Source organism: Physeter macrocephalus, chromosome 11 (assembly GCF_002837175.3).
Source record: "Physeter macrocephalus isolate SW-GA chromosome 11, ASM283717v5, whole genome shotgun sequence".
Classification (NCBI taxonomy): domain Eukaryota; kingdom Metazoa; phylum Chordata; class Mammalia; order Artiodactyla; family Physeteridae; genus Physeter; species Physeter macrocephalus.
The window spans coordinates 84,504,084-84,518,132 of record NC_041224.1 but is presented as its reverse complement, the minus strand read 5'-3'; the positions used below and the strand labels follow the sequence as shown (position 1 = coordinate 84,518,132).

The 14,049-nt window shown below is 39.6% G+C and overlaps 1 protein-coding gene across 4 annotated transcripts in view; it reads right to left on the bottom strand.

Moving 5' to 3' along the window:
* AKAP13 (A-kinase anchoring protein 13) overlaps positions 1–14,049 on the bottom strand; it is a 166,994-nt gene that overhangs the window by 83,776 nt on the left and 69,169 nt on the right. For all 4 annotated transcript variants that reach the window (XM_028495273.2, XM_028495274.2, XM_028495275.2 and 1 more), the window contains 2 exons: positions 12,417–12,492; positions 6,778–6,914 (listed from right to left, as the gene is read on the bottom strand). In XM_028495273.2, the coding sequence (XP_028351074.1) occupies positions 6,778–6,914; positions 12,417–12,492 (213 nt within the window). The remainder of the gene's footprint in view (positions 1–6,777; positions 6,915–12,416; positions 12,493–14,049) is intronic.

The window sequence follows — 14,049 nt, the reverse complement described above, 5'->3', positions numbered from 1 at the left end:
TCTGCTAATTAAACGACTTCCAAGACTTAGGAAATTACTGCTGATTGGAGGAATGGTGCCATGGGATCAGTTAAACTAACACATTTTTTTAAAACTTAGATTTGAATCCATGTAAATCAAATGTACTAGTTAAACACATATATATGTAATATAAATATATATATGAATACTTATGCATTTATATATAAATATGTATAAGAATGAAAATATACGTATATATATTTTTTCATTCTTATAAACAAATGGCCAAAACACAATTGGGATGAGTATTAAGACTGGGTTAGGGCAGAGAAGTAGAAGAGATGTTAAAAGGTGGAAACAGGAGAGAAGGGGTGGTTGGGAGTCACGTATGCATGCTAGAAAGCAAGCATACTAGGGAAACTAAGACCAAGTCTGTACCTGAGACTGACACACAAATCCTTCCTCTCTTGAGTTTTCATAATTGGTTTCCCTCCTGCATACAGGAGGACGGGAACACACACAAAAAACTATCATCTCTACCATCAGCTTCTCTCTCCTTGGGGTTTATAAAATTTTGAAAATCTGCAAATGGTTATCAGGCTAGGAAAACCCAACAGGCGTCAGAGAGAATGCCCTCTGAGCACTACAAAGGTGTGAGAGTGGCTGGTCTTTCCAACACTAGCCTTAGAGAGACAGTTCTGGCTTCAGGGGCAGGGGCTGAGTCCAACAGAGTGGCCCAAGGATACTTGGGTTTTGCTTAATTTAAGGCCAAATAAACTAGGGAGAATGAAATTACAAAATAATTACATAAATACAAGTTAATGTAAAGGTCCAAAACAAATGATGATGTTTATATAAAGCTTGAGAGAATCTATTACTTAAATCTATGTGCAGTATAACTATTATATAAATTTGAATAATAATTATTTACTGGATACTCACCATGTGTGGGGCTCTATACTAAGTGATTTCGATGTATGATTTCTTTTAATCCTCACAACTATTTGATTTAGTAGCTATTCTTATTCCCATTTTATAGATGAGAAAACTGAAGCTCAGTGAGGTTACATAATAAACTCAAGTTTCTAATTTAACTGATCTGGAGTAAGGGCCAGACTTTTTTTCTTTGTCTTTGTCTTTTTCCCTTCTTCTTCTTCTTCTTCTTCTTCAAGCTCTCCAGGTGATTCTAGGTACAGCTAGGATTCAATCCTATTGCTAAAAACCACAGAGCTGTTACTGCAGCTGGGGGCAGACAAATCAATAACAAGATAGGACACAGGTAGCAATAACTATAAAAATGTGGTACGTTACACTTCATCAAAATTTTAAAAATTCAGTTCATCAAGACAGCATTATCAAAGTGAACAGGCAGCCATAGAGTGGAAGAAAATATTTGTAAATCTAACAAAGGACTGGTATCCAGGATACATATATAGAATTTCTACTTCTCATCAACAAAAAGACAAACGATCTAATTTTTTTAATGGGCAAAAGAGATGAACAGACATTCCATAAAGGAAGATACACACAAGTGGCCAATAAACACATGAAAATATGTTTAACATAATCATTAGGTGTCAAGGAAAAGCAAATCAGAAACATAGTGAGATACCACTACATGCACACCAGAAATGCTAAAGTCAAAGCAAAACAAAACAATTATACATGTTGGTAAGGACGTGGTGCCACTATATTTCTCATTCTTGCTGTTGAGAATAAAAAATGGTACAATCACCTTGGAAAAAGGTCTGGCAATTTCTTATAAAACTAAACCTACACTTACGATATGATCCAGAAATTCCACTCCTGGGTATTTATCTAAGAGGAATGATAATATTTATATTTCATTTATATGAAGTTCTGAAAGAGGAAAAATTAACCTGTGGTAGAAAAATATTAGAACAGTTGCTGCCGCTAGTGGGTTCGAGAGGAGACAGACTGGGAAGGGGCATGAGAAAACTTTCCAAAGTGATATATCCTTATGGGGGTTTAGGTTACAAAGATGGGTGAATGCATTAATCAAAGGTCACTGAGGTACAACTGTTATGGAAAACAGTATGGAGGTTCCTCAAAAAATTAAAGGACTAACTGCCATATATGTTCCAGCAATCCCACATCTGGGTATATATCCAAAGGAAATAAAGTCACTGTCTTGAAGAGATATGTGCACTCCTATGTTCAAAGCAGCATTATGGACAGTAGCCAACATATGGAAATATCCTAAGTGTCCACTGACAGATGAATGGATGTAGAATTATTCAGCCTTGAAAAAGAAGGAAATCCTGTCATTTGTGATAACATGGATGCATCGAGGGCATCATACTAAGTGAAATAAGCCAGACACAGAAAGACAAATACTGCACGATCTCACTTAAATGTGAAATCTAAAAATGTCAAACTCATAGTAACAGGGAGTATAATGGTGGTTACTGGGGGCTGGAGGGATGGGGGAAATGGGAAGATGTTAGCCAAAGGGAACATACTCTCAGTTATGAGATGAGTAAGTTCTGGAGACCTAATATACACCACGGTCACTATAGTTAATGATAAGGTACTGTATCCTTGAAATCTGCCAAGAAAGTAAATCTCAAATGTTTTCACCACACACATAAAAAGTAACTATGTGAGGTGACAGATATGTTAGTTAGCCTGATTGTGGTAATCACTTCACAATGTATGTATGTAATATATATATAAGTATTATATATATGTGTGTTTATTTATATATATATATATACACAAACAACATGTCATACACCTCAAATATATATGATTTTTATTTGTCAATTATAACTCAATAAAGTTGGGCGGGGAAGTCATTGAATGGTACTCTTGAGACTGCATACTTCATTGTATGTAAATTTTATAAAAAAACAAAAAACAACAACCCTATAAACAAATACTGAATTCTAAGTATTTAGGGGTGAAGTGTATTGATATCTGTAAGTTATTTTGAAGTGTATCAAAGAAATTAGATGAACTGGTGGGTGCAAGAATGAGAGACAGATGCATAACTATGTAACAAAGCAAATATAATAAAAAGTTAATTGCAGAATTTAGGTGGTGGTTGTTCACTGCACAATTCTTCTAACTTTTCTGTTTCAGAATTTTTAAAATAAAATGTTGGGGAAAAAAATGCCTGATTGGCTTTCTTAACCAGCGTTATACCATATAGGTATGATATAGATATGTATATAGAGAGGTATAAACATTATATACACTTATATACATAGAAATATAGAAATAGCTATGCAGTTTATATCTTATTACTACACCTGAAGGAATCATGCTTAATATTGCCAAAATACTAGTCCTTTAATTTTCATTCATTTACTTGTCAAATACTTATAAATTATTATCTATTACATTATACACAGGGCACTGCCATGTGCCTTGAAAATAAAAGCTCATATTTAAAAATCCTAATGTATGCCAATCACTTAATCCATTTATGTGCAATACTTTACTTAAGTATCTGATAGCAAGCATCAGCCCTGCTTCACAGTTCTGAAATTACAATAATTTCAATACTTATGCATAAGTGATTATAGTTTTTCTAATTTGGATTCTGTAAACATATTTACTTTTCTCTCTAAAAGTTTAAAATAAAAGGTAAATTTTTGGCTTGGTGTTTAAGTACTTGAGAGCAAACTACAGCATATGAAATAAAGGATCTTCCTTTAAGGGTTAGCATCTTAGGGGAGTTACTTTGATTTTCTTAATCAATTGTGGATATGTCTTATAACTTGGAGAAAAAAACAAGGTGTAAGGGCTTGACTTTATCTCTGGGAAAAGAGGCAGCAACTATTAGTATTTTCTGTGGCCTTCAATTATCCTTTTGGATAACAGAGTGGCCCAAATCGTGTATTTTGTGATCACACTTTTCTTTCTTAGCTAGTGCCAGAAAGCATCCTAGGATTTCTTCTCACATTAAAAACAAAATTTAAATCTTATGCTGTTGCTCTATGGAAAAGAAAGAACTTCGAAAACGAGCAAATATCCATAAGAATAAACATGAAGCTCGCAACACTCACCAAAGAGTCATACTTGCCAGGAGGCAGGCATACTGAGTGGAAACATAAGATTAAGTGGAAAGTTCTGACAAACACTGCAGGCTAATGTTAAAGAGACCTCTGTTAAGGCCAGAGTCACACAAGTGGCTGCAGGAAGTGACCTAACGCACCACTCATGGTTCGCAGAAAAGGATGTTGCAATGCCTTGCCTACAGATTATTTTTTAGAGAAGGGAGAGTGGGAGGGCTGGAGCCTGAGAAGAAACTCTGGGACAGTCTGATGTTTCACAGTACATGTTGTGTGGATGACCACAGAGGAAGGCTTTTAAGGAAGTAGCTGATGGCCTGTCTGCCACTGCCATGCTTCTATATAAAGCACTGGTTATTAAAGCAGGTGTCTGGAAGTTGAGAGCAAAATAATAGAAAATGAACAGATTTCAGAGTTAGGGCTAGGTACAAATCTCAATTTTGTTACTTACCAGCTGAGTAATTTTGAGTAAACTTCTTTACCAATCAGAGCCTCTATTTCCTCAGGAGTATAATGAAGATAAAACCACCCACCTTGCAGGGTTGCTGGGAGCATGAAATGTGATCACATATGTAAAAAATTATGTTCAGTGCCTAGTATAAAGTAAGTATCTTGTACACATGAGTCTGTCTGTCTCCTTTTCCCTTCGCATGTAAACCCTTGGTTTCATGAATGCTAGAGAAAACATTATTGCAAAACCTCTTTGTCACTAACAACAGTGGTAGAGCAGAGACACTAAGAGGAAGGACCCTCCAAACCTCGCCCCAGGCCATCAGACATTCTTCTGTCAGCATGAAGAGGTGAAAGTGCATCCGCCATTTCTAGACTTCCTGAGGCACCCCGGTATGAAATGTTGGTATAAGTTTATTCAGGGATATGCTTCAACCTTTAAAAATTGTATCTGTCCAGTCATCTTGAAAAAATTGCCAAATCTAGCACTGGCCATTTGTATGAACAATCTCCTAGTGCTTTTGGCAGTTCGAATAATCAGGTAAAATGTAGTAAATTCTAATTCTCCTTAGCTAGGAAAATCATTCAATTTAGTAACCAGAAATAACTATCATTCTGCAGAGATGGTAACACTCAGGGCAAGCTGTCACGCACCTAGGAGGTTCAAGCAATTATTTCTTAACGGAGACTTTGCAATTTGTTAAAAATTTCTTACTAAGAAAATTTTCATACATATATAAATGTTTAACAAATCCACATGTATCCATGACCCCGCTTCAGTGATTACTGATGACTGTTTTAATTTTTTTTTTTTTTTTTTTTTTTTTTTTGCGGTACGCGGGCCTCTCACTGTTGTGGCCTCTCCCGTTGTGGAGCACAGGCTCCGAACGCGCAGGCTCAGCGGCCATGGCTCACGGGCCCAGCAGTTCTGCGGCATGTGGGATCTTCCCGGACCGGGGCACGAACCCGTGTCCCTGCATCGGCAGGCAGACTCTCAACCACTGCGCCACCAGGGAAGCCCCTGATGACTGTTTTAAAGCTGGAACTTAGAGATATTATCTAACGTATTTATCTCGGACAAAAGCAATACATTTTTAAAGACATGCACCTTTGGAATGGTATTCCCCTTGAGGGGAGGCAGACACTTTAGGAGTCCTTACAATGAAAACCTCAAAATCACAGTGGAAATTACCTAAATTCTGTTGGTTAAAAAAAAAAGATCATATTGGTGTCCCTCTCCCTAAATAACTTCAGAGAAGGACAGATCCTCCAAGTTTTGTGGACTTTTTACTTTACAGAATCTCTTCTATGAGTAACAATTCCATGAGTCTTTCCAAGGCCCTCTGGAAGACAATGACCACAAGGAAAAGGAACGAGGAAAAGGGCGAGGGGAGGCCAAGCGGGCATATGGGAGCCGCTGAGCCAAAATGAAGGGAAAGTGAAAGTAAATGCACAGAGGCTTAAATACATTCCAGACCAGAGTCCCAGAACGGTAAGCCTTCTCCTAGAGTAACTTTTAAACCCAGCATCATCACGCTGCCTTGGAGAACCTAATCAGCCACTAACCCAACTGCTCTCACCACTTCTCCAAAGTCATCGTGAACCCTCACAAAAGTGTCTGCACAGCTGCCATGTTTCTGCCCCCTCAACCACTCTCTATTATAAAGACAAGCACTTGTGGCATATAACTGAGTAACATTTGCTGATCCTGCTGTGGGAAAGAACTCTATTCTTCTTAGGAGACAAAACCAACCTTGCTGCAACTAGATACAAACATAAGCAAAAGAAAGCAACCCCCCCACCACTCTCTTAGAGCCTCAAATTATATGAAAACACGAGGTGATTCATGTGGATGGGCTTGGCTTTTCACTAGTGAGAAAGCTTGGATTCCTGAGCAGAGCTCTAGAAACTTCCAATTAAGCAGGCTCGATGAGGACGGGTGACATCACCAAGCTCAGCAGCGAGCTTCAGGCCTAAACACATTAATCAGAAGGCTCTGTGGTTAGTTTATACACATGACATCATACAGTCTGAGCTGTGGTTCCCCTTCCTTCCCCCGAGAAGTATTCACTGGCATCTGATTTAATTCACATTAATGGAACTTCCATTTCTTTAGGCTTCAATGTGAGCTTCAAAACCTGTACGTAACCAGCCATGATTCTACAGAAAATAAAGTGGCCAAGGCCTCTTTCTAAGGCCTGGCAACCTGGAGCTTCATTCTCTGAAAGGGAGCATTTACACTTCTCTAAGACCTGAAGAGAAGCCCTGTAAGGCTAGTAGGAGTCACATCTTACTAGCAGGAGTCACACACTGAGGCCAACAATACCTTGGAGAAGATAATGCTGTCCACTTCTTCACTGTGTGAGTGAAAGAGGTCAGAATCACTCCCAGATTCTCTTTTAAGGACACCTTGTTTTGAGGCACACTCTCTGCCCAATCCAACATCCAGGAAGTTATCACATTCTGAAAAAGAAAATTTATTCAACCACTGCTTTAAAAAATATCAGTTTCTTTTCATTCCAGCCTTTTAAATCAACCAACTGATCAATCTCCCTCCCTCCTCATACTAAGAACCTGTAAAGGACACAGTCGAATTAGTAGCTTACAATTCTCAATTGATACAGTTACTACAGGACAACCATGAGTTTCTCATGTAAACCACAGGTACAGAAAGATAAAACGATGATTTAGAACCATAATTCCAACTATGTATTTAAATAATGATCTTTTCCTCCCGGTAGTTAACAGAATTTATTTCTTTTGCTACCAAAATCAGAAGTTCCTTATTAGGAAACTATGTGATAGGGTTTGTGGGCAATTTTTGTTTTGAGACTTAAGTTCTTTCTGGAAACTTGTTACTTTATCAAAATACCGAGATAAAAGACAAAGGGGGAGCATAACTAATAAAACGTATCAGTGTATTAAACTCACGGGTTCTATTAAGCAATAACAGAAATATAACTATTTAAATTCTCGTACCTTAAATAGATCTGACATTGGATGAATAATGTGATGAAGAAAAATATATAATGTAGAATCTGTTTTCAGTTCAACAACTAGGATATGGACTCTGGTGAACCAGACAGAGGGGGCCTTGATAGAAATATTACATTGGTACATCTAGGGATTCTAAAGATTTGTATGCTTAAATTAGCAAAGTATTTAACCCATTCTCTTCTTTAACTCTGTAAACAAAAAGGACATGTGACCTGATAACAACAGAGATAAAAATATCTCTATGTACATAGTGAAACTAAGAAAGACATCAACCTCCTTCAAGAAGTTTTGAAGAATGAAGCGTTTCCATTCTAGTTAGCATTATGCATGATTTGGAAAAACATACGTATGTTTATCAAACCTGCAGGGTGATACTAAGTGATCAGCGACAGAGTAGATAACCTGGCTACCTAGCAGTTCATGAGAACTCTACCTGGCGGTTTTGCTTGAAAGCAAATTCAAGAGGAGTTGACAATACAAGGTTATGGCAAAACAAACAGAAATACTAATAGTTTTGGCTCTATTAATAGACAATGCACCCAAATCCAAAATGGGGACAGTCTGGCCAGTATGTACCACCAACACTGCACCTATACGGTTGTGTTTGTTCCTAAATATTGATAAATTAAATTAAAACACTGATAAACAAAAATGCATGCATGGTAATGAGGTCACCATGAGTGGAAACACCTGAGATACATTCAGGTTGCAGAGGAGCTTGAAGAAAATGTGTCTGAGGATGGCTGCAGATTTGCCCTGTGCCATTCAGGAGGGAGAACAAAGCCTGCCAAGTGGAAGTCAGAGCTTCACTGTAACGGGGCTTCGGGCCATAGGCTGGCAGCCTTATAAAGTCATGAGGCTCGTTCACCAGAAGGGCTGGAGCAAAGGCTGAGTGACCGTGGCAAGACATTTCGAAAAAGCTGTCTGCGCAGAAGTGGAGACTGAACTAGACGACCCCTAATGTCTCTTATAGTCTATGCTTAGACATTAGACAATAAGTGTGTGTGTGTGTGTGTGTGTGTGTGTGTGTGTACAGGTATGTGTTCAGAGATAATGAGAAGAGGAAGTTTTTCTTATTTATATTAACTAATAATTGATCATCAATCAATAAATAACTTGCCCTGCATTAGCCAGGAATCTTAGAGAAAGGGTCAAAGAGGCACTGCACTGATACACGTCATGAATCACTTGTCAATAAAATTACCTTTTCTATTAGTTAGTCATTTGACTAGGTACTGGGAATTATCCAAATAAAAAGAGATGTCTAATGTTTGTGTGTATGTGGGGGGGGGGGTAGTTTACAATTTTGTAGTAGAAATGAATATATTAAGAGGTAATTTCAACACAGAAGTACAGAAAGGATGCCATAGGAATAGAGGCACGGCCCGCAGATTAATCTCAAAATGTTTCAGTTAAAGAAAAAATTACCTTGGTCCAAACTATTTCTTTTCTTTCTTTTTTTTTTTTTTTTTTTTGCGGTACGCGGGCTTCTCACTGTCGTGGGCTCTCCCGTCGCGGAGCACAGGATCTGGACGCGCAGGCTCAGCGGCCGGCCATGGCTCACGGGCCCAGCCGCTCTGCGGCATGTGCGATCTTCCGGGACCGGGGCACGAACCCGTGTCTCCTGCATCGGCAGGCGGACTCTCAACCACTGCGCCACCAGGGAAGCCCGGTCCAAACTATTTCTGAGTGTGTTAGTTAATGGGAATAGCCTTGCCTTTAAAAGACTGGAAATCATGGGGATTCTGGAGTTCTGGCCCCTTTTTTCCCACATCTCAGAGTATGGAGATGGTGGAGCTGGTGGCTGTGATTTTTCTACTTGTTCCCCCCACACCTTTTCCCCACTTGGAAAACTCAAAAACTCCACTCCATGGTTGAGGGGAAAATAGGGGGACTGGCCAAGGAAAGAAAGGGCTGCCGCAGCAACTATGCTAAGGTGCTAGCTGTCCAGCTGGCAGTCAAACAGACCACGTCCCAATTCCAGACCTGGAAAACAGAGCAGCTCAAGACATTCTAATGGAAAATCCACGGGGAAGATCCAGACTCAGCCCTGGTAGGAATACCTCACCCAGAAAATAAATCCAAGCCAGCACTACAAGGGACCACAAACCAAGTATGGGATGAGAATCTGCTGCTGTGATACAATGTTGGTTGGTGAGCTGGGGCGGAGGGAAGACTATGAAAACAAGGAACAAGGGAGAGAAAAGGACCTTAAGCCATTATGAAACCCCACAAATGGAAGTGGGGGGGACCCTAAGGCAGAGCTAATCTATACTCCATTTCACATGTGTTGACAAGTTTTCAAAATGGATGAAATCTTTCCTTTCTTCTTACATGCCCCCTTCCTAAGGAATAAAGTGGAGCAGCAAACAAAGGTATAAACAGGAACGAATGATCATTGGTTTCAGAGTGAGGCTGATGAGGCTCAAATCTGAATCTGAATACTTATAGCAAAAAGATCCCAGGCAAGAAGGAATTTGACCCTCTAAGTCTCCATTTCCATACCAATGAAATGGGATGATTTGTACCTCCCTAAAATAGTTGTAGGGATGGTTAGAAATAATTTATACATATAGTAACCAGAACTCCGCCCCTGAGTACACAGCAGGCATGCGATAAACATGCCTAACGGAGTTAAGGCTTCATTAACCTGTAACGTGTGATTTGACAAGTATCCAGTAAGGACATTACACCTTGAGGTGGGCAAGCCCCATTTTATGACCCATATATAAATCTGTCTATAACTTTTGTGTTCTGAGCCACTAGCTTTTTAAAAGCTAACAAAATGTGTACTTTTAAAGTGCTATCTAGTCTTTTAGGTTTCAATTATACATATGAAAACAAATTACAGTTGGGGAAGGGCAGGAAACTTACCAGCAGCCCACTCACTAGGCTTTGCTGAACCACGTTAATCATAATGCATGTGTATTTATTTCTATTTAAATAGGTTTGCATTTATCCTGAATTGAAGAGTATACAAAGTGATTTTAAATGTTACTATCTTATTTAGTCTAACACTACTGCTCTCTTGAGCTGTGTTTAAAAGTAAAACAAAGAGGGCTTCCCTGGTGGCGCAGTGGTTGAGAGTTTGCCTGTCGATGCAGGGGACAGGGGTTCGTGCCCCGGTCTGGGAAGATCCCACATGCCGCAGAGCGGCTGGGCCCGTGAGCCATGGCCGCTGAGCCTGCGCGTCCGGAGCCTGTGCTCTGCAACGGGAGAGGCCATAGCAGTGAGAGGCCCGCGTACCGCAAAAAAAAAGTAAAAGAAAGAAACCTACATGACTGAAAGTACCTAGAATTCACAAAAAACTATGCCTAAAATAAAAATCTCAGATCTGAAGTTCAGAAGCATAATCCAGATCTTGGGTTTTGATAAACTGAAGTTTAAAAAGAATCACTCTAAAAAGACCAAAGTCTTTTGGGGGCTGGGGTATGGAGAAGGTCAACAAAATTCAAGATTATGCCCTGGGGAAAATGCTCAGGGGTTCAAAATTCATTTCCTTAAACGAGTAAAATAAACTGCAGCATGTGAAGAAACTTCCTGTGAATATTCAAATTATGAGGCAAACTCTACATAGCAGACAATTTCACTGCTTTAGTGGTTGAGAGTAATTACACTTTTAGAAAAAGCCCCAAACATCTTAAAGAACCAAAACATAGTAAGTACTATACCTTTAAGTAGAAGATTCTAGGGGGAGAGATGGGGAAAATGTAAGTTAAATCTGTGAACAAGGCCAGTCTTATAATATTCGGAGACCCGAAACACAACTACAGCATAATAATATCCTTTAACCTCTTTCTCCACGTGAAAGAAAATAGAAAAAAACTTTTCATATTTGTTCTGACACTTCCTTTGCAGCAAAGTCAGAGGATTGAGAATCAGTAGGAAACTTCTCTGGAGATAGAGGATTTGAACCATCTGTCTTTAAATTTAATACTACTGCAGGACATCCACAGCTGAACTGTCTCTAAAAAGACCAGTAAATGAAAACTCGGTAATTTTTAAAGCAGGTCAGTGAAAATTGGGAAGGTTAACAGAGGTTTTGTTGGGTAAAGTCGACTCAAGAGCCCAAAATGCAAATTACCAGCTGCAAGAACAGGCACAAAGACTTCAGTTACTCACCAGGTCATTCAGACTCTTCCCTTAAGAAAGGCCAGTAAGGCTTTAGGGATGGAAGACAATAGAGCACATAGACATTAGGGAACGTACCTTACGTCACAGTGAATTAGTGGCTAAACTTGGATTAAAAGTTGGGATTCCTAACTAACCACAGATCATGTGCTGTGTGTCATTAACCAGCAAGGTCTTAAGAGCATTTTACCCTCATCCAATGTTACTAATACCTCATGGGTGCTTAAGGAAAGACTCAATTGCTGACAATATGTCCAAAGATTATGGGTCTCAATCTGGGCTACAAAGCAGAGGAACCAACGGAGCTTTTAAAGATTCTGGTGCCCAGACCACACCCCAGCCCAATTAAATCAGAATCCCTAGGGGAAGGACCCAGAGATCACTACATTTTTAAAGCTCCCTAGATAATTTCAATGCCCAGCCAAAATCGAGAGCCCCAGGATTAGTCCTTAATAACACATATTTATAGTTTTACCATATTAAGAAAACTTTATCACATGTACATATATGCACAGCACATACACCTTCACAGATGAATTAATAAATCATAAAGCCACATGTGAAAACTTAATACTGAAGTGAAATTTAGGTAATCATGTGTTCATTTTCAACTGTGAGACAAAATGCCTACAAACCCAAATCACGTACACCCCTTCTTCTGATTTAATCAAACCCAAATCACGTACTCCCCTTCTTCTGATTTATCCCATTAATGCTCATGAAGGACAGACCTTGAAATCAAACAATCTGTTATTAGAGTGGGAATGTGGCTCTAGAAAATGGACATTTTGGATGCAGTTATTCAAGCAAATTGGAAGTTGGAGAATCCCCGCGTACCTGGGCTCTGCGTGGGAGCCAAAAGAGATGCTGCACCTGGGCATGGCTCAATGGTACACCAGCTTTCTCGGTTTATCTGAAGAAAAAGAAAAAGAGATTGAGTTTCAGACAGTGAAGTAGTGTGGGATGTTTATACAGCTGCTGCAAGTATATCTATCACACCAACACTCCTATCTTTTTCTTTAATATTTTATTGCAAAGTGGGTAAAATTCTGTCATGACAAAACCTTTTTCACAACACAACAAAGCAATCTATACTCAATTAAGACTCTAAAGAAACTGTCAGTAAAAGTTAGGCATATAAAAGCAAAAGGAAAAAAGATATACAAAGAGGAAGATCATGGTGCAGGCCAATGGTGAAATAAAAAAAGAAAAATAAGTTAACAGGTGAAAAGGATCAAATATTGAAATATGCATTTCACATCCTAGGTTGCAACTTAGAAAATGCAAAAATAATTCCTATTTATTCAAGAATTACTGTATGTTGGGCATCAGGTTAAGAATTCTACATATATTATTGCATTTAATCCCCACACTAGCTCCAAGAAGTTTGTTAATATCTCTATCCAAAGAATAGCTATGCTTGGAAGAGGGAGTTGCTAAGGTAATAAATGGCAGGACTGGGAATGGAATACAAACCTATATAATTCTAAAGCATATTAAGAAGCACATACACCCACCCTAAAACATTTTTTTAAAATTTAGCCTTTACAACTCCAAACCATCTTAACATTATAACTTTCTACTTTCATTAGATTAAAAATAATGTAATTTTTAAAACTACCATAAGAGATTTCAACAGCCCTCTCTCAGTAATTGATAAAACAGGTAGAAACAAAATCAGCAAGAATATACAAAGAACTTGGAAAACATCATCAACCAATTTGATTTAATCAACATATACTCAGCCTTTTACCCAACAATAGAACACACATTCTTTTCAAATGCACATCGTATGTTCACCAAGACAGAATATATTCTGTCGTATAACACAAGTCTCAAATTTGAGGATTAAAATCATATTATCCCTGGTGGTGCAGTGGTTGAGAGTCCACCTGCCAATGCAGGGGACACGGGCTCGTGCCCTGGTCCGGGAAGATCCCACATGCTGCAGAGCGGCTGGGCCCATGAGCCATGGCCGCTGAGCCTGCGCGTCGGGAGCCTGTGCTCCGCAACGGGAGAGGCCACAACAGTGAGAGGCCCACGTACCGCAAAAAAGAAAAAAAAAGAAAGAAAAAAAAATCATATTAAGCATGCTCTTTGACCACAACAATATCAAATTAGAAACCAGAATCAAAAAGATATTTGGGAGAAAACGGGCGCGGAGCTACCGAAGAGACAAGAGACTTTTTCTTGTCTCTTGGTCTCCTGGTGCGAGAGGAGAGGGGATTAAGCGCACCGCGTAAAGGAGCTCCAGAAACGGGCGCGCGCCGCGGCTGTCGGCGCGGACAGCAGAGACGGGTGTGGGACGCTAGGGTTGCTGCTGCCGCCACCAAGAGGCCTGTGTGCGAGCACAGGTCACTCTCCACACCGCCCCTCCCAGGAGCCTGTGCAGCCCGCCACTGCCGGGGTCCCGGGATCCAGGGACAGCTTCCCCGGGAGAACGCGTGGCGCGCCTCGGGCCGGTGCAGCG